Below are 20,130 nucleotides of genomic sequence, written 5' to 3'. Positions count from 1 at the left end.
CCCCCCCCCCCTCTCCCGGCTTGTCTCTCGTCTCCTGCAGCCCGTTTTTGTAATATCGGCTGGGAATTTGGTTTCACTGCGCACACAGCTTCGCCATCTCTCGCGCTCTCTCGCCTTGACATTGGTCAGGCTCTCTTGTCATGTTGGCTTCTGTTGGGAGAACGGCCTGGAGATGAGACAACCCGCGCCGATGCCTGCCGTCCACTGCATTTGCAACAAAGAAAAACGCGATAGCCGTGTCGTTGCAATCAAATCCACCAAAAGTCGTATGACATCCTCGCCTTTGATAGCGGGAGACGCAATCGTTGCCAATGGGCCAATATTCAATCAACGATAAGTGATGTCCCTTATCCGGCTCGTAAATTCAAATGCACCCCTTGTCCTTGGACTCTCTCTCTCTCTATCTTTTATTACATTTTCATATAGTTTATCGCCCGCATCACATGGACCGCCCTTGGGAGTCGGTCGGCATCAACTCGCAACGTGCCACACGGACAACCTCCAGTCCAGTCCCGCTGCTACCCTCTCATCTGGTGGTCGCATCTGGTGGTCGCCGCCCCAAAAACGGAACCATCATCTGATGCCACCGTGCATGTCTCGCACACACGAACGGCCAAACGCTCAAAAGGCAGTCCGGGTGGTGCTGTGTAGGGCCAGGCGACGCCTTGCAAGGTGTGGCGCCCCTCCCCTTTCTCGACCTTCCTGTTCCAGCCAAGGCGACTTTCTGGCAGTCCACCAGACTACGAATATAACCCATCACGTTTTTTTTTCCTTGTGCTTCCTCGCCCACTCAGCCTGTCGTACCCGTTGCGCTGAGCGGGGAGGGGAGGAGGTGTGGGCAAGGGAAAAAGAAAAAAGGCAGGGGGATCCATCGTAATCTTTGATGATCGGCGCGGACTTCTGCCCTCCTCTTCTCTCCCAAGCATGTCATGGGGGGGGGGGGGGGGGGGGGGGGAGGAAGCTCGGGGATAAAATGCGCGACAGCAGCGGGACGGCCGTTTTGCTGCGTTGGGCGGGATGAGGTGCATTTGTTTGCTTGCCCTTATCGACTTTCCTTCTCGAATCTCTATCAAATCAAAAAAACGCAAATGGAACATGCTTTGGCGATGGCCAACGGAGCTAACGGACCGAGATCGTCACTCACCTGCCCAGCCAGGACGAACTTCTTCTCGAATGCCAGCCACAAAAACGCCAAAAGAGCCATCATCTCGCCCCGAGCCTCTCTCTCACTTTTTATATATAAACTTTCCTAGTCCAGAGCCTTGCCGTCTTAGGAAGCCCCCTCACTCTCTGTCGTGTTCTCTCGCTCTTCATTGCTCGCAACGGATTTCGAATCCACCTTCCCCCGCAAGCCCAGCTGCCCTCCTCATCGTCCATCAGGTCAGCATCGTAGATTCGTTTCGTTCAAGTCTTGACCATTTGACATCCCTGGCAACATGGTGAAGGGGGCGGCGCGCGAACACGTCAAAATCGGCAAGGGCCGCTTTTTTCAAACAACCCGAGCTCGTTCGTTCGTTTGTGCGTCGTCCACGTTGGTGGTCAGCGTCGAGGCTAAATGCAAGGCTGTTTGCGGGCCCCAAGGACTGGAATACCTGACCTGGCCTCACCTTGGATGGATAGAAAGAAATAACTAGCTAGACCCTGGATCAATCACAAATCGCGAGCTTGATGCAGCTTCGGCGACTTTTTTTTCCCTCATTCTCCCCCAGCCCAAACGTTACCGGCAAGGGGAAACCCGCCGGCAAGCTGCGGCTCTCTCCATCAGCGTCGAATTAGGCCCCAAAACCCGCCTCACCGCGCCGCGCGGCCCGCAGCGAACGAAACGACACCAAAAAAAAAAAACCAACGAGCCCACAATCCATGTTCAAGTGTTTGTGCATCTCCGTGATTATATGTACATCCATGGAGACAGTTCAGCCATCCCTCTGACTGTCCCGACCCAGCCCCGAGAGCCGCGAAAAAAGCGTCCCGCCGCCACGCAATGCGATGCCATGCGGCTCAGCTTACCACAGCGCCGGGTCCCGACAACTCCGCCAGCTGAGAGAGGCCTGCGATGCCATCCATCTCTTTGCCCGCGCTGCCCCTCAAAAACACGTAATACGGGTCAATGTTCACCGACAGGTTTTTTACGCGTAACCTGGAAAAAGCGCCGTCACCACACCCCATCGCTGACGGTCGGTGGTGGATCGTCAAAGGGAGATCGCAGCAGCCTTGTCCGCCCAGAGGGAAGGGTCAGGAAGGCTAGCTGCTTGGCATGATCCTCGATCCGTTTGGCTCGTTCGTTCGTTCGTTCGTTCGTTCGTTCGCCCAGCGGACAATGACAAAAAGAACAATGTATGGATAAAAAGCGAAACTCGTTCACGCCACGCCCCTCCTTCAGCCGAAGCAAAGGCTTTGCCTTGCATATCGCGGCCGTGCCGGGCCCATCGTTAGATTCATCGCTCGGAGGACGCCGAGAAGGGCCATGGCCAAGTTGTTTTTTTTTCTTTGCTTTAAGATGCGAAGCCCAACGCCGGTGCATGCATGATCTCCCCCGTCTATTCGCGGCCCCTTGCCAGGGAAAGACTTGAGACTTGGCCTCGCGTTTTCGTTTTTTCCCTCTCCTCTCAGGTTGACATGTCGGCAACTCGTTCGACTGACGAGAAGCAAAGACACGCCACTTGGGTAGAGGAGGCAAGGCCAAGCAAGACGTCGTTTGGACAACCAGCAGGAGGGCTCGTAGGGGCAAGGCGAATAGCGTCCGCCCATGAGGCGTTGCGCCGCATGTTCGAGACGGCGAGACATCGGGGGATCAGGGCACGGCCTTGCCCACGAAGCACGCGGATGGAACGAGCTTGGGATACGTGTTGTGCAGCCCTGTACAACGTCACGGCTGTATACTCGGCATGGTGCTGTCCTTTTCCAGAGTACTGTTTCGAGTTGACATGCGCACAATTTCATCAAGTCTCTCTACTTGGTGTTGGATATATATCAACTGAGTTGTGAGCCGGGTGAGCAGCATTCCTCTAGCTTTACCTTGCCAGGAAATGACGACTATGCTTCGACTCATCCTTGGTCGGGTGATTTGTAGTGAAATATGTCCCCGTCTCTCTTGGCGGCCAACTAAAGTTCCCATCATTCCATTTGTAGTGTCAGTTCGTCTGCGTCTTTTTACAACACCCTTCCAAACTCCAACTCTTCCACAACCCATTGCCCGGTCTACAATTGCAGATTTACGTTGATTTGTCACAGCTTCTAGGTTTCTCAACTTGGGCAATTAATGTCAAAGTAGTCTTCAATAACTATCAATGCGGAATTGCACCGTGTATACCGCAGTCGTAATGGTAAACAAACTCGTGTCCTTGCCATGTTGAATGAATCGTCCCGTCTCCGCCCCTACTTGTCTTGCCCCCAAAAAAGTCTTTCGCATGAATTCAATGTACGCCGTTGCTCCTTGTGGTATGTGGAATAAAACAATGTAGATGACAAAACCGCTCAACGTGGCCACAAAGTAGCTTGGGTAGCGTTGCTTGTAGCCCATGCAAGCACGCGAGAAAGAAAAGAAGCCGCCGGTATGAAGGAAAACGCCCAAGAGCAGATCATGTCTTGCGTGGCGTGAGTGCAAAGCTTCGCCGGAAACATGCCAGTGGAAACCTCATACATGTCCAGTAGATGAGGCATTACAAAGCAAACGCGGTGGGCAGTGGAATGTCGCTTTGCCCGTCAATAGCATCTTCGAGCGCATTATTCGCTTCCCCATGTCAACTCGCGCAAGGGCATCTCTTTGCCCGAGGCGGCACGCGTGCCATCTTGCTCATGCTTGCATGCCCAGTACTCTCCGAGACGCAGCTCCGCGTAAGAAGCATAGTCGAAATCAATCTTGGAGATGGTGGCCTGAATGGACGACCAGATACCCCAGTAGAAGCCAGGGACACCACGGAAATCGTCCACATCCTGCATCATTTTGGCCGTCTCGCGTTCAATGTCGAGATCCTGTCCCGAGAGCTCTACGTACGTCTCAATGTATTCACGCACAAAGGTTAGACGCTGGCTTCGACGGGGGATGACGGCATAGTCGCAGTCGTAACCGGCCCACTCAGCAAAGTGGTTGGCGATGTCGAAAGCGGCAGGAGAGGGCGTGCCGTACTCGTAGTCAATGAAGCTGACAGAAAAAGGCTTGTCGTCATCGTTGTGCATAATGACGTTGGCGCACAGCAGGTCGCAATGGGCAAATACAAGCTACTCCAGGGTTAGTTGTCAGTGTACACGGGGGCAAACACGTGGTGCGGCAAACGTACTCCGTTTTGCCCGAAGCCTGGGCGTTGGCTGAGCTGTTTGACGACAAGCTCCAACTCTGTTTGCAACTTGACCTGACGTTCGCGCTCGGCCTCGGTGCCGACGGGCAGAGCGAGGATCCATTTCTGGATGGTTGACCACAGGTTGGGAATAGGCTTTCCGGGGGCCGCGTTGGCAATCTTGGCCTTGTTGCTGCTGCCAGTCAGGTCAATGTTGGTGGTCGAGTTTCTAGCATCGGGCAAGCATGGAACTGTGGCATGCCATTGCGCCAAACGACGGGCGATGGCTTTGCTGAGGACGGGATCGGGAAGGTCCTTGGGCTGTGCAACGCCACCGGGGACGAAGCGGTAAAGCATGCCGTTGGCGAAGCGGGCAAGAAGGGCGGGTGCGAGGTTGTACTTCATGAGCAGCTCGTGATTGGCGGCCTCACGCTCGCGATCGATGAGAATGTCGGTGCCGTTGCCGTAGGCGCGGAGGAGGATCGCCTCGCGGTCAATCTCGGCCGCGGACATGCCTGGACGGCGGTTGATGGCCTTGAGGAGGGTGTTTGTGATGCCGTCGGTGAAGCGGACAAACTCGACATGGTCGTCGTTCGCCCAGTGAGGCGCAATGGTGTGGATGAGCTTAAGGGCGGAGGCCTGGGAGTCGGAGGGGTCGTAGGTCAAGGGGATGAAGCGCACATGGCCGGGGCCGGTGCTAACGGCGGCGGGAGCCATGTTTTTTGCGAGTGTAGTGAGCGTCCGAGGGAGGAGAAGGAGCCGAGGCGATTCAGGAGAGACTGCGAGCAGGAGTGAAAATTCGGAAGGAAGGGGCGGCAAGCGAGGCACAGGTCGCTGGCTTGTCGTAGAGAAAAGGCCGGTGATGGATCTGGGGTAGAGAAATGTCAGTCTGGTGGCCGATCTAAGCGCAAGGAGGACGGAAGAGGGGAATCTTACAGATTGTCAAGATGGATGAAGTTGGCAGAAAGCACGAGACCTGTTGCTGTTTGTAGCTTGGGCAAGTTGTCGAGGGCGGGGAGGGCAGCCAGTGATGAGGCGGCCAGGGACCATGTGAGAGCCGTTGCAGGGGGTCAGTGGCTGAGAGGAACAAGCGGTCGGGCAGGTACGCTAGTTTGCAATCTATCTAGCGGAAGGTTCAAAAAGCAAGGACGGTTGAGGCGAGCTAATGCGTTGGCTTGCGTGGCTTTGGCTTTTGCTTTGGGATGCAGCGGATAGTTTATTTTCGTTTGGTGGCATGGAGGGAGACTTTTTGCGCGACGCCTGTTTGTCTGGAGGGGGGGACAAGGAGGAGCAGACGTGGGAAGAGAGGTACCAGGTACATCGAGTGGCGCTGTCCGCTTGTACTGGCTGGGGTGCCGAGGATGTCGATTTGTTGAGCAGGCACTTTCAATTTGCCCCTAATAAGAGGAGATTTGACGTGTCTGGCTGTAATTATTCAACGAGAATTTATTGCTTCATTTTTTTTTTCTATTTCGGACTGTGCCGCCGCCCTGGGTTGGTGATTACCTAGCATGGCGTCATGAGGCAAACATCTGGCTGGCTCTCTCCGTGCAAGTACGGAGGGGTATCCGTACATCTACCAAATCTGCAAGCGCTTTGAAATGTCTGGCAACAGCCGTTGCTATTGACTGGCCAGGTATTCGTTCATGGCTACAAGGCTGGCATGTGCCCGGGCCAGTGCGTCCCAACGGGTTGGTACTTGCAATCTATGTGTGTACATCGGATAGCCTAGGCAGAGGTACCCAGTACCCTTCACATGGGTGACCTACATACCTGCGTCGAGTCCGCCACCATTTACGCAACCAAGCACGAATTCGATAGATTTGAAACATGCGGGTTACGAGTAATATCTACAAAAAAAAGAGCACTTGATAATTTCAAATTCTCACATCAACACTCATCCTGTAGATTTTACAGACGCGACAGCCTATCAACAACTCTGCAGCCCCCAAATCTGTTCTAGTTGTGTGTTGAGGTAAGGAGACCCCGCAACCCCTGTCCGGGGGCGTCCCTCACGTCGCCGCCTCGTCACAAGGCCTGCATAACAATGACTGCATAAATAGAATTCTTCCGTCACTTGATGTCGTTCACAGGGACTCAGCTTCTGCACGCTTTCGTCTTGTCTCAGAAGCTGCCTCTTCGAGGTTCGACTCCTGTTGTCATACGTGGCAGGCACGCAGGCAGGGAGGCAAATAGTATGCGGCCAAGCAGCATGCAACGCACATGCGGCATCGAGACTGCATAATATCGACAGTGATCGTTGGGAGCCCTGGAGGGGTAATTTTACGTGTTAGTTTGTACCGCCAGCACTACGTCATTTTCTAGGCTATGCCAATTACACAACGTCTATCCGTAGATACTGGTAGCTACCCTATATCATGCACCGAAACTTAGACCAGCCACGCTTCGTCTTGCAGTTGTGTTGTAATGGTAATGATTTTAGCTATCAAAGAATTTGCCCATTGAAGCAGTAACTTTTATGCAGTGTGGCTTACAAATTGCGCGTTGCCAACCCAGAGCGCATGGCGCGTTCTGATAGCTAATAACGGTTGGTGTCACGATACTTATACGATGCAAACGCGCGGGGCATTCTGTAAGCTTAGTTTGACCACCTGTGAACAAGAAATCCAGCAAATATGGCCCCTAGTTATTGAAGAGACCCTCATCTTCGATACGATGAAATCAACACAAAAATGAATTCAATTAGAATAATATTATTATTTTAAAACAAATAAATCATATGTCGTTCGGCCCCGCACCGACTCAGATCCAGCGTCCCCACCGCACCTGACCTCGCGACCCTGCTTCTCCAACCTCGCCCCTCCCCTTCGTTTCTTGCTCCTTCACAACCTGTCGCGATGCACGTCGCGCAGACGTAGCCCGTCCTCCACGCCCACGCCATGTGAAAGCACAATGTCATTTGTCAACCCCGACAACCTCATCGCCGTCGCCCTCGTCATTAATCGCTCGCGCGACGGCCCAGCCTTCGTCTTCCACTACCCGCCTGCCGTCCTCCCCGTCGGCGGCCCCGACGGCGACCACGCTCGCGATGGTGCCGACTCCGAGGACATGCTGCTTGAGCGGCTTTCGCGACCGCTCTTCCGCTCCTCCAATGACCATCCCACTGCCAAGCACGGCCGCGGCGGCAGCAGCAACCGCCACACCGCGTATGACGAGCACGTCATCTCCGACGCCGGCTCCCAGACGGTCCCCTGGGAGAGCGTCGCCGGCTTCCCCACGCGTGATCTTGCCGGTATCCTGACCCCCGCGCGGCCCTACCATAAGAAACTCTTCCAGCTCTCACTCGACCCGCTCCTCTGCGTCTCCTACCCCATCCACGTCCCAGAGAGCGGCAAGTGGAAGCGCGCCAAGAAAAGCAAGTCTGCTGGTCCTGGAGCTGCGACGGGCCGCGCCGCATCAGCCATCGTCGACGACCAAGTCTCGGCCACGGCCACGTCGCGCGCGCCCTCCATTGCCGTCTCCGCGCCGCCCGCCAAACCCGACTCGGACGGCCCGGCCGACACGGACAAAGATAAGGCCAAGGACAAGATCAAGGACAAGGAGAAGGACAAGAAAGAGGAAGATGACGAAAAGAGGAGCTCTATGACTATGTTTAATCTTGTCTTCATCCTGAAGCCTAAAAGGGACGGTACCAGGGAACTAGTAGATGCCCTCTACTCTAACGTTGCGAAAAAGGTCAACAAGGCCTTTAAATACAGCCAACAGCACAGCGACTTTGTGTGGAAGGAGTCTAAGAAGATTCTCGCCACCAAGGACCGCGCGCGCGAAGACAGTATGTCACTAACCTACCTCTTCTCACACGCACATATCGACGGATGTCTAACGGAAATGCAGAGACACGAATGAGCCAGCTATGGAAGGAACTCCTGCAACAATCCTCCCTCGCCGCCTCTGTCCGCGATGTATACGAGGCCATCTCGCAGAACCGCATTGCCACGCTGCATCTAGACACCGCTGCCGGAGTCCTCAGCCCGTCGGTGCAGATCCCAGCGCCGTCCTGCCTCGCCGACCTGCCCGATGAGACCACCCAGCACGGCTGCGGGCGCGGGTGCGGCCTGTGGCTCACCACCGCCAACGCCTTCCTCACCGTGGATGCCCTCGAGGAGCCTGGCTTTCTCGACCGGAACTTCGGCCTGCTTCTCCTCGAGGACGAGAAGAAGATTGTCGCTGAGCTGCAGGCTGACGGTGACCCTGGCGCCCTGCCCATGGTTGAGTTTGTTCGCCTGGCCAAGCCGACGATGAGGTGAGAGCAAAGACGCAAGCCACGGGAACCAAGCCTCTTGGTTGCAACCGCCTCCCCCAACCTGTAGCCCCAATACTTACGCACTGATACAGCTTCTACCAGGTCAGCCAGAGCAACGTCCTCAGCCTCTCCCAGGTCCGCAAGTTCGCCCAGCACTTTATCTTTTGGCGGCGCGCCATCGCCGTGCCCCCGCTTCACGCCCGCGACACCTACGTCGTCTCGCCCAACTGCGACCTCGACCGCCTGCCCGAGGCCTCAGCCGGCTGGCAGCGCGCCTTCCCTCTCGCGCCCCCGCTCGCCAACCTCCTCTCCGACATGTCCGTCTGCCCGCGGCCCTACAAGTCCTTCTGCCCCAGCAAGGTCCACCGCCCGCTCTACCTGCGCATGCTCGCGTGGCTGCTCCGCGGCGGCTGGGTCACGCAGCTCTGCACCTTTGCCTACGTCGTCGTCTGGCCCGAGATCGTCTACCAGGTCGACTACGAGATGGAGGCCGAGGAGCTGGCCGCCGCCGGCGCGCCCACGCCCTCGGCCTCGTCACCGCGCTCTGCAGGCGCCGAGTCGTCCATCTCCCCGCTGTCCACCGCCGCGCCGCCGATATCTCGTCCGCACAACCAGCTCTCCCACTCCCACCACCACCTCGACAATGACGCTGACGCTGACGACGACGATGTCGCCGTAACCTCGCCGATGAGCACCTCCAGCAAAGCCCGCCAGACCAGCATCGCCAGCACCGCCTCCGACACCACCACCTTCGCCAGCGGCTCCCTGCCATCCACCGCCTCCGCCTCCGTCGGCACCGTGCCCGTGCCCGTGCCCGTGCCCGAGCCCGTGCCGCACCCGTCCACCAACCGCAGCCCGCACCTCGCCGGCGTCGCGCCCCGCGTCATCCTCGACGCCAAGCGCGCCACGGGGCCCGAGTCCCGCTACCTCGCCGCCATCGCCGCCCGCCTGCGCGACGACCGCGTCCGCCAGGCCTGGCCCGCCATGTGCCGCTACTTTGACGGCCGCTGCCCCCTCGAGAGGATCGCCCTGCAGGAGGAGATGAAGCGTAAGGAGGCTTGGACGCTCCTCACTGCCATGAGCGAGTACCTCATCTGCACGAGGCATTGGTAGCCGGCTGCGGTAGCAAGGACAGTGTATATAGTGTCATATGACTTGGATTGATAGCGCGCGGCTGCATCGTCGTTAATGAAGCTAGCTAGAGCGGCAGACATATCTGTGGTCATGTTTGTCACGAGTACTTAATATCACATGCCAAATGATTGAGCAAATAGTTCAATTCCCAAATTAAAAAAACTGCACCAGAGGGGAGAAACAGTACAAAATATGAAGAAATAGTCTGTGGTATCTGAAAAAGCAAATATCCTCCACAAAGTGTATCAAAAGCGTCAACGAGTATATCGGATTAAAAGATGCTGAACAAAGTCCACCAAAGAACACTCTACCCTGTGCTGAAAAAAAGAACAGATACACCCCCCTGTATAAAGCTCACTACAGTGTATAACGCGCAGGAATAAAGGAGATAAATGGAAAGGAAAAAGACAAGAGGCGCAGCACCCTTGACTGAGAATGTGAAAGGAAATGAAAACGGGGTAAATCAGGCAACGAGTACATAAGAAGAGGGGAAAAGAACACAAGGAGGTTGAGATCAAAGGGACTCGCTGTGTCCCGTAAAAATCGTGTAGATGCCAAATCTTGCCGTCCGAGAGCCACTGAATCATGGCAATAGAAAGCCAGCTCCATATCGCCATTCCATAGTGTGAAGTCCGAAACGCCAGCAGCGAAGGGAGACGCTAGTAGCGACTCAGCCAACGTTGCCAAGATAAAAGAGCAGAGACGGCACGAAAGCGTCGTGGGCCCGCGACAGAAAACACCGATACGCCAATATCATGCCCCAAAGATATGCTGATGAAAGAAGGACCCTGCGTGCTACTGGTAGAGCGGCCGATGCAGACATTATTCATAGAACGAACAAGTGGTGATGGCCTAGTTCAGGTCCATGTCATACTCATCTTCATGTTTAAAGTTGAGCGGAACATTGCCACTACCGTCATCATGGTCTTCGTGCCAAAACTGAGCGGCGTCTCCCATATCGCCGCCCAAGACACCGGAAGCATCGGGGGTGATGCCGATGGTGTCAAGGTTGGGACCGTTGCCGTTGAGTGGCTCGCCGCGATAGTCAGTGTGGTCCGGGACGCGGAGGCCAGAACCAGAGGTACGCGAGTAAGTCAAGTTGTCATTCTCAGACCGCGACAGGGCCTCGGCGAGCTCAGACTGCATGCGTTTCTCGTCGTCGGTCAGCTCAAAGGGAAATTGTCCGCCAAGATCGGTAATCGTGTTCATGAGATGTTCGTGCTGCTGGAGCTTGAGGTGCAGCATCCACATCAGGTCGCGGGTCCAGCTGACGGCGCCGTTGAGGATGTCTCCTTTGTTGGGGCCCTTGTCCTTGTCCTCGATGGGGAGTCCGGTGGTAATATTGCCAGCGGCACCGCCAGTGGCTCTCCTGGCTCCAGGACCGGCAAGGCCGGAAGTGGCCTGAGAGGGGTTGGAGATGCCAGTCAGGGTGGGGGAGAGAGGGGTTCCGTTCTGGATAAGCTTGCGAATCTTTTCATCCTCGAGACGGTGCGATGGAACAAGACGGCTAAGATCCTGGATTCTCTCATTGATATTGTCGCGGCGGCGACGCTCCACAAGGTTGTGCGATTCGCGGCGGCGTTTACGCTTCATCTCCTGGGAAGACACAGTGGCTCCGGGGGGTCCGCTGAGCTTGGCGGGCATGGAGGTGCCGCCCTTCATCATGACCTCGTTGATGGGTACCATACCTTGTTGCATGGGCGAGGAAAACCCCGAGTTATAAGAGGCCGGGATGCTGCCGGTAGGAGTGTTCAACCAGTGACCAGGGGACTTGTCATGGCTGCCAGAGTTGCGCATGGACTGGGGACCAAAGGAGGGAGACTCTTGGGAGCCGATGGGGATTCCGTGGAGACTGTTTGTCTTGGGTGTCATGGGAGTCCGGTTGTTGGAAGCCTTCCTTTGCATCTCCTGGGACATTCTGGCTCTGGCTGCGCCCATATCGCCGGCAGTGAGGGGAGAACCATTGTAGGACATGGGAGAGTGCAGTGACGTACTCATCTGGCGGAACTGTGCGTTGTTAAATCCATGTCCATAGGGGCTCTGAATAGGATCACCATCCGGGGTGCTGGAATAGCCATTGGTCGGGTCAATCTGGAGGGAGCCACGGTGGGTAAAGTTTGACTGGGGAAAGCCCATGTTCATGTTACCAAATTCCTGGTTAAGGTGTTGGTTGTCACCGGGACTGGCGAGACCATCGAGCAGCTCGTCATCACCAAAGACGGCAGAGCCACTGGAGAAGCCGTTGGACTGGTTTGAGTTTGTGTTAAAGTTGTTGGCGTTGGGGTAGGAGGGCGAGATTCCGCTTCCCATTGCGAGATCGTTGGGGTCTATATTGCCCCCGTTGGCAGAGCCAAACTGAGCGAAGCCGTGCTGAGCCATGGGGACTGGTCGGCGAAGTCGGGTTCGACGGGTTTGGAAAATGGAAGGATGCCCAACGGGCTGGGTTATCGAGAGTAGCTGGTGCGCAGCAAGCGGCGCAGGCGGGATCGAAAAGGATTGGGAATCGAGCAATATGCTGATGCAAAAGGTCAGTTACGATGCGGGGGAAGGGGCAGCGGGCAGCCAAAGGAGTGGTGTTGTGCGAAAATGCGGGATGACGAGTTTGAGTGACGGGATGAGGGCGGATCCAGCGCGGATGTCGGAGGATTCGAGAAAGTGCGGAAAGGCTGGTGACGTACCTCTAGTGTGGGTGATAAGATAGAACGGCAACACAGAGACGGCAGAGCTATGGCAAGGCCATGTGTCGCCGGAAGACGGATAAGTTTGTGAGTTGTCAGGTAGCACTGTATGTTAATGCGGGAGGGCAAAGAGGTGCGACGTCAGAAATGGTTGTCGGGGACTTGGTGCGAGGGGCTGCTTTTCTGACGAAGGGAGAGGAGAGCCAGTGAGTGGTAGGGCGGAGCCAGTTGGATGCGGCAAGTTTGACGGGCGCCAAGGGTCCTTTTTTTTTTTTGGCCACGGACACAAATGGGTAGGGTAGGTCGTAGGCGGTGACGGCTAGTTGGGACTTGCGGCGAGGAGCGTTGCAAGCCTTGGAAAGCTGGGCAGGCTTGGTGGGCGATTTCAGCAGTGCAGGCAGGCTTGTTGGGCGCTAAAAGAAAGTGTGGTCAGCCAAGCGGAATGAGGGGAAGGAAGCAACAAGCAGAGCAGCGTAGCAGTTTGCAGTGAGGCGCACCACAGCCGTGTTGAGGGAGTTGAGGATCGGCAACAGCGCGGACAGGTGCCCCATAGAACGGGAAAAAGGAAATATACCAGTCCTGAAGGAGTTGGGTAGTTGGGTAGGTAGCCGGGCAAAGAGCGGGAGCAAGATGCGATGATGACAGAGGTAAGGTGGAGCGCGATGACGGTGGTGATGGTGATGATGTTGAAGGGAAAGTTGGGACGAGGAAGAGGAGGATGAGGGGATAGGTAAATAGAGCGGTAGGAGCGGGTTGCACTTACAAAACACCGGCTTTGTTTGCAGCTGGCAAGGAGTTGGCAGCTGGCAGCTGATGACGTTTGGTGATAATGAGGAGTGACAGCTGGCGGGAAGACAAGACTGAGGCGGACAAGCGTTTGACCGTCGTGTCCGGACGCGGGGAATATGTACTAACTATAGGCCGGGATGATTAGCAAAGACGAACCAGTCGGCGAGGACGAAGCCCGGTTTCTGTTTGTGGGTGGATAGGACGGGAGTCGAGAGATGCGACGTGCGACATGCAGCGGGAAGGGGATGAGGCTTGATATAGGTAGGTAGGTAGGTAGGTAGGCATGTATGGGAAGACAATTACTAACTTACTAGTAGAGCCGGGTCTGCCGTAGGAATGGGGTGAGCAGGTCGAGGAGAAAGGCAAAGGGTAAAGCTGGGACGTGTAAATATAGAAACAAGGTGAGTAGGCAACCGCCGGGGAGATAGGTTGAGCAAACCTTGAAACTGGAATTAATAGCCTGGTAGCAGCTGCGTTGAGTAATTCACAAAGGGAAAGGGCACGGGCAAGCTGAGGGCACAAATGTGGAGGTGGCGACTGCCCTGTCCAGGAGTTGAACAAGTTGAAGAGCACCAGAGAGGTGAAGTGTCCAGAGCGTGTGGTGGTAGCAAAGACACGCTAGCAGGAGGTACCAAGGTAACCAGAGATGAACGTTGTGGCTGGACGAGTGCAGCGGGCGGTAGGAAGGCAAGGTAGTAATACCAGGAATAAGAGAGATTCCCAGGTAGGTAGGTAGCTTCTTGACTGGGGTAGCGCCGGTGGCGGAAGTTGCAGTATGGCTTCTTATTTGTTGAAGCAGTGATGGAGCTAGACGCAAGTCAGTCGATGCGACAACCACTATATCTGAGCGTTGCGAGTTGCGATAAGTCGATCCAAGTCGCTTCAAGTTCCTCTTCCCAAGGTATGCGACTGGGTATAAGGTACTTGTCGCGAGACTTCAGACCGCCTGGGCCAGTGGCAGCGTGAGGCGTCGCCTGTGGCGCAAGAGTGGGGAGGCCTCAGGCTAGTTTTGCTGGTAACTAGTGCTGCTCTGCTCTGCCTTGTGTATCCGCCTTTCTTCTTTCTTTATTGCTGCCTGGTGCTGCTTACCTAAAAAAAAGGCCGCCGCGCAAGTGCAAAATGAAAGATCGTTCTTTATCTGTACTTGCAATAACGCTGGTATCGGTGCTTCGCTTGCGCTATTTGCGACATGGAAAATAATGGGGGGGGGGGGGGGGGAAGCAGGCTTGCGATGCGACGTTGGCGTTTCGTTTGCTGCAGCTAGACAAAGAGACGGCAGGATTAGCAACCATGGATTCGCTTCGCGCAGCACCAAGTCCGCCCGCAGCCGTTCGACGCTGTTCTACAGCGAGCGGGAGCCATCTGCCGCTACGACGGGCCTTGCAGGGGGAGGGGACCGGCAGGATCAGGATCCTGGGGGAGGCATGTGCTAACCGTATCGTATCGCGTACTCTTGTCTTGCCGTGTGTGTCGTCTTGGACTCTTGGTGTATGGGGCTGGAATGTCGGTGGCGGCCGCGCGATGCGACTAGCTGCCAAAACGAGCTGAGCGGAAGCTGGGAAGCCGTTTGCTTTGTATTACGATCGGGTTCGTTTGGCTTTTCCGTCCGCGCGTCGGTGAGTGCAGGTGAGTGTACACAGTGTGTGTATCGAGAGTCTTGTCAAGTAGTAAGTCGATGATGGAGTTGAGGCAAGACTAGGTTCGCGCAACCAACTCGCGACTCGGTTTGTTCAGCAACGGAAATCAAAGCCAAGTTGGAGATTGTTGGAGGCAGAAATCACATTCACGTTTGCGCGCGAATCAGATCGGGGCATTACTCTTTATACTCTTTCCCTTCACCAGGACTGGCCGGCCATGGACATCACGCCCATTACCAAGCCCATCTGGTGGCTACCATCTAAAAATACTATGTCCGTGGCTGCATGCACCGCTGTTTCGTGGGAAAATACAACTTTGCCCATGGCGAGAAGCCTATCGCCATGACTGCCCGGACGGACGCGTCTCCTGACTTGCTCTGGCGTCGCAGCGTGGTGGTGGCCCTCCACCGAATTGGCCGCGCCAATCAGTGGTTGAGATGGTGGGCAGCCTGGCCGAACGTGACTCGACTCTAAGACACGGAGCCTATCGTTGCACTCGTCTTTTGCCCTTTATAATCGCCATGCATCATGACATCGACGGGACCGGGGCGGTCATGGGTTGTGGACATGTTGCTACGGGCTCCCCATCGGCGGACCACGCGGCCATGTAAGGCACCGGGGGGGTGAATCGTGATGGCTTGGAAGGAGAGGAGTGGGAAAGTAAAGATGGGATTCAGAGAGAGGGTGTGTTGTGTCTGCGTGTGAGGGTACTTGTGAAAGAGAGGATAGGAGCTCGCAGAGAGTAGGCAGCCAAGTTGACGATATTATCGTATGCATATTGCCTGGTTTACAACCTCCTCCTTCTTATCAGCTTACACGGATCTGCACGCCCGCTTCATTCACAACCCATCGCCGTCGATCCATGGGTTTCCAACCCGTTCCCACGGGCTGCATGGCATGGGCCGGAGCCAAAACTGGCATTTCCACAATCGTGCATGGGCGAATCGCAGTACATGGTTCATGGTACATGGCCACTGTGTAGTCGGTTGAGAGGCATGTAGGGTGTACAGTACCATGTAGAACAAGCGGCCGCAGTTTGTGGGGCTACTTTCAGCCGGGTTGAGTCGTTGGCTTGTGAATCCATCTATTTGGCATAATGAAGAAGAGTAGTCTAACTGGTAGGTATGCAGGTATAAGTTTGTACTTGATGTTGCTGCCTGTATCGACTTGTTGTTGATGGCTGTTCCCGTAATAGAGGACAGGTACGTACCGGGCACTAGCCACACCTGTCGTTAGCATCGCCATCTTGACCACTGCCACCGCCCGCTATTGTGCCGCTAGGTCGGGGCGTCTTGGTCATGATACCTATCACCCCAAGGCCATCAATACGATTTCCTCGCCCTCCGCGTCGGTACTTGTGCGGTGTGACTTGCAGTGCCTCCAGCTATCCGTCTCTAGCGCCCTCCCTTGGCTGTTTTTAGCCGTTTTTCTGATTTTTGACAGTCTTTAGCCATCTCTAGCGGCCCAGCTCCCTCGACATCGTCCACATAAAACAGCCTCTACCGGCCTCTACCGTTGCATCCGACCCGCATCTGCCAATCATGTGCCACCTCCTCTCCACATCCTTGGCTCACCACTCGCCTCCTGCACTGCACACCACCACATTCATCTGCTCAACTTCGTATCTCTCTTCATCCATATCCTCTCTCTCGCCTTCTGCCGCTGCCATCAGAGCTCCAGTGTACGTTCCATCTCTCCCTTTCCCATGCGCTCCCTCACACCCCCTTCTCCACCACCGACCGGGCCTTTCCTCCCGCCTGGCGAGACACTGCTCCACCACTCCCGTCGTGCGTCCCCCATCGTAGCTTCGGCTTCCTCAAATCGCACATCCTGGTTCGGTCACTAACCGTACGCGCGGTCGTCTTTGTCATGCTTGGCTGTGCCGCCCTTTGCTGCCCATGCCCGTTCGCTCGTTGCGCGGCCAGCTACGCAACACCTATTGCCCACCGCCCTTCCCATCATCACCTTTGTTGCCCTTGACTACATCCGGACCTCTCTCTGCAACTCTATAACTTGCCTTGCCCTTCTTGACTGACCAAATGGAATAGCTAGTTGCGACACACGTCCCCCCCACGACCCCCCCCCCCCCCATCTCGCTCCTCGCTCGGTCTTGTTCGACTTGCTCCCTTGCGACAGAAACCAAAGGTGCACGCACATTGTTCCAAAGCAAGTCACCGGTTACGTCGATCGTCTCGCCAGTAGCCGTACCGCTCCTACCGTCACCAGGTGTCCACCTTGACCGCTACCATGGCTTCCTCATCGTTCCGAGACTCGATAAACTCTTTGGGCTGGTCGCGCGCCACCGAAGAGCCCGTCAACACGACCGCACATTCTGGCTTCTTCTCTGGTATCCAAAACCTGAACCCCTTTCGGGATCGCGGATACCTGCAGCTGCCTACCCATGAAGCGTCACCGGGCGCGCCTCTGCCTGCGCCAAGTCGTCGCGAAGAAGAAGAGGGCTGGTTTGTCCGTGAGTCAACTCCCATCATGTCGTGTTGTTCAGATTGCCTGGTGCCTGCGCATCCGCCATCCACCCATGCCCTTGCAGGCGGGACTGTAGCTTGTTCTGCCTTCTTGTCTGCCCGCCCCCCTCCACCTCCCACGATTTCTGCATGTGATGCAGATGGGACGCCTCGTGGCTTGCCGTGACTAACTCTTTGGGTAATAGTCAGTCGCTGGGACAGACTCTTGGTCTTTGCTGCTTGTAACCTTGCCGCCCTAGCATGCTTCGTCATATGCTTCACGCTCTTCCCCATCGTTGCCACTCGCCCACGCAAGTTTGTTCTCTTGTAAGTCCATTTCGCACTTCGGCACTTGGCCCTTGCCTACCTCCCATTCCACCTCGATGTCTGTAACCTTGCGCCCATCTGCAAAGCTACTCGGCTGCATCAACCACTCGCCTTGTTTGCCGGCCTGTGTTGCAGACGGTACTCTCATATCTTTTCGTCGTGCAACTCACCGGTCTCGCGCATGGGCCATGCACGTCATAGCCTTCTTGCCTGCCCGTCAAACCCCACCGCATTTTGTTTGCTAACCACTCTACAGATGGACTGTGGGATCCGGCCTGTTTTTGGCGTCCTTTGCGGCCGTCATGGGTCCCATGAATTATGTCTATCACCTCTTATCGGCGCCTAGACTGCCTTTCACTGCGGCCTACTTTGGATCCATTATAATGACGTTGATCTTTGCCATAAAAGTGAGCACATGACCCCTTGTGTCAATGCCCTATGCTAACTTATGCAGCTACAAAACACGATTCTTACGCTGTTTTCGGCCCTCGTCCAGCTTGCCGCCCTTGCTTGGTATCTTGTCAGCTACTTTCCCATGGGCTCAGCCGGCCTGCGCATGGCAACGACGTTCGGTGCTAGGCAAGCGACATCTTGGATGAGTGGCTGATTCACTGCGACTCGAGCACCTGCTTGTGCAAAATGTAACATAGTCTCTACCCTATACTAACCAGTCATGCCATTTCTAAGCACTGGTAGGGTACGAATTTTGGTTTATTATGGCGTTGTACTTGAAATCTGCACCAAAAGCTTATGCTATAATGACACTGTACGACTCCAAAGAAGTAATAATATAACGGCGTTTCGACGCAGATACTAATTGAAACTGGAAGAAACTGACAGCTTGCGGACATGTGAGATGTGCTATTGAAATCGTGTTTCCTTCCACGGTACTTTCTTGGACCGTAAATGGTGGAGGGTGCAACAGAGTTGTGGCCGATGTGACCACGCTGTAACCGCCACCACGACAGCGATGACGAAATAGAGAAAGACGGGTGGAAGAGGGATTAGGAATCACGCGTGGCAAAAATCTTGGTCCAGGGAAAAGGGAAAAAAAAAGGGAAACACAAAAAAACACCAGACATGTAGCTATGTGCAAGGCTGGCCTTCTTTTGCAAAGTCCCATGGCAACTTTGTAAACGCTAGCTCTGACCAATAGTGTAGCACAAAACGACGACAATGCCTGAAACTCGAAAGGAACTTGATGTATCTGAAACCGGTTCCCGCAATACCCTAATGAGCTGCCGGGGAGGAGGAGGGGGAGGAGAAAAAAAGAGGATGAGGGTTGCCGCCGCCCCGGGGTCGTGAGAAATTGTAAGGTGACTTTGGCGATCCGGCGGGCCGCCGGCTTGACGTTGTTTAGAGTTTTTCTGGCGTATTAGCCGCCAGACGGGAGGCGTTTTTTTGTTCCCCTGAATGGGTAGCCATAAATAGAAACATCCGCGCCAGTCGATTTTTATGAGATGCTTACAAGGAACGTACGTGACAAAGGGCTGGGCAAGGCACAATACGATTGGGAAGGGGGGGGGGGGCGCACAAAGATACGAGGAATGGGCATGTCTGCCACGTACGTCATTGAGAGAGCCTTGTTTTGCGGTTGACCAGAGATGTAAGCATAAGTAGACTACGGCTAGGCAGCCAGATACGATGCGGATTCAGTCATCTTATTCGGATAATCAAGCTGTATCCATGCACCGCCGCCTTGTCGGGGGTGGGGGGGCCGTTGTGCCGTTTTGGTCGTCATAATGTGCGGCCCAATCTCCGCGATGCAAACGCCCTGCCGTTTAGGTGAGCCAATGTATTGTATACTGAGCTCTAGACTTTTCTGACCATCTGCATCCAAGGGAATACAGCTGCGATTGGTAAAAATCAGATCAGTGCAAAGACTGCCCAAGCACTTGTCCGGGCTGAAACTCAAGAGGCGGCGTTAGAATTGCCCTAGGTGGTGGATGATGATGGGGTTGCAACTTGTACATGTTGCATCGCAATATGGAATCGAAGTACCAATCTCGCGGCACCTCTACGTCCAACGGGCAACGTCTAAATCGAAGCGATAGGGCTGCGTGTCTCGTCTCGTGCATTGGCGTTTGCCAGGGCCTCCAGCAGCACCATCGCACCTCACCGCACGTCGACGAGCCGAGCCGCTCCCTCCACGCCCTTGCCGCGTCATCCGAGCCTGAGCTTGGCCAGCATAATAATGAGGTACGAGAGGTAATACAAGGAACAATTTGCGGGTTGGCCTATGGGTCGATGCGATGCCAACGAGCACCCAACGCCGCGTACTTGGGCTCCTCCGCCCAACAGACATGCGGCTCTGGCACTTCCCGACAGCTCCCAATACGGGACAAGTCGATGATGCTGGGCGGGAAGCAGGCCGTTGCAGCGCGGACAGCCGCATTAGACGTGAGCGGCATTCCTGCGCCAAGAGGTTTTACCTGGGTGTCTACAACCGGAAGCCCGGGCAAGGCCCCCAGGACGCCCAAATGATGCGGAGCCAGGAAGGTTGACAGCCAGGCAGGATAGACGGAAAAATGACAAAGCTCGCAGCGCATGTGCATGTGCATGAAG

The 20,130-nt window shown here is 55.4% G+C and overlaps 4 protein-coding genes across 4 annotated transcripts; 2 read left to right on the top strand and 2 right to left on the bottom strand.

The window, feature by feature from the left end:
• Positions 1 to 3,723: 3,723 nt before the first annotated feature.
• Positions 3,724 to 4,991, bottom strand: ISF_04701 (Protein kinase-like domain protein; the record flags this gene model as incomplete). The annotated part of the gene is made up of 2 exons (XM_018848306.1): positions 3,724 to 4,218; positions 4,278 to 4,991. The coding sequence occupies 2 exons, from the start codon at positions 4,989 to 4,991 to the stop codon at positions 3,724 to 3,726; spliced, it is 1,209 nt and encodes a 402-aa protein (XP_018704641.1).
• Positions 4,992 to 7,187: 2,196 nt separating this feature from the next.
• ISF_04700 (protein family UPF0171) lies at positions 7,188 to 9,651 on the top strand (the record flags this gene model as incomplete). The annotated part of the gene is made up of 3 exons (XM_018848305.1): positions 7,188 to 8,067; positions 8,130 to 8,538; positions 8,631 to 9,651. 3 exons carry the CDS (start codon positions 7,188 to 7,190, stop codon positions 9,649 to 9,651), a joined length of 2,310 nt encoding a protein of 769 aa, XP_018704640.1.
• An 873-nt stretch (positions 9,652 to 10,524) lies between these two features.
• Positions 10,525 to 12,051, bottom strand: ISF_04699 (HLH transcription factor (GlcD gamma); the record flags this gene model as incomplete). Its single annotated transcript, XM_018848304.1, has 1 exon — positions 10,525 to 12,051. One exon carries the CDS (start codon positions 12,049 to 12,051, stop codon positions 10,525 to 10,527), a length of 1,527 nt encoding a protein of 508 aa, XP_018704639.1.
• A 4,972-nt stretch (positions 12,052 to 17,023) lies between these two features.
• Positions 17,024 to 18,172, top strand: ISF_04698 (syntaxin; the record flags this gene model as incomplete). Its single annotated transcript, XM_018848303.1, has 4 exons — positions 17,024 to 17,246; positions 17,445 to 17,565; positions 17,822 to 17,972; positions 18,020 to 18,172. 4 exons carry the CDS (start codon positions 17,024 to 17,026, stop codon positions 18,170 to 18,172), a joined length of 648 nt encoding a protein of 215 aa, XP_018704638.1.
• Between the last annotated feature and the right edge of the window lie 1,958 nt (positions 18,173 to 20,130).

This window comes from Cordyceps fumosorosea (assembly GCF_001636725.1).
Source record: "Cordyceps fumosorosea ARSEF 2679 chromosome Unknown scaffold_10, whole genome shotgun sequence".
Lineage (NCBI taxonomy): Eukaryota > Fungi > Ascomycota > Sordariomycetes > Hypocreales > Cordycipitaceae > Cordyceps > Cordyceps fumosorosea.
This window is presented reverse-complemented; position numbering and strand designations above follow the sequence as displayed.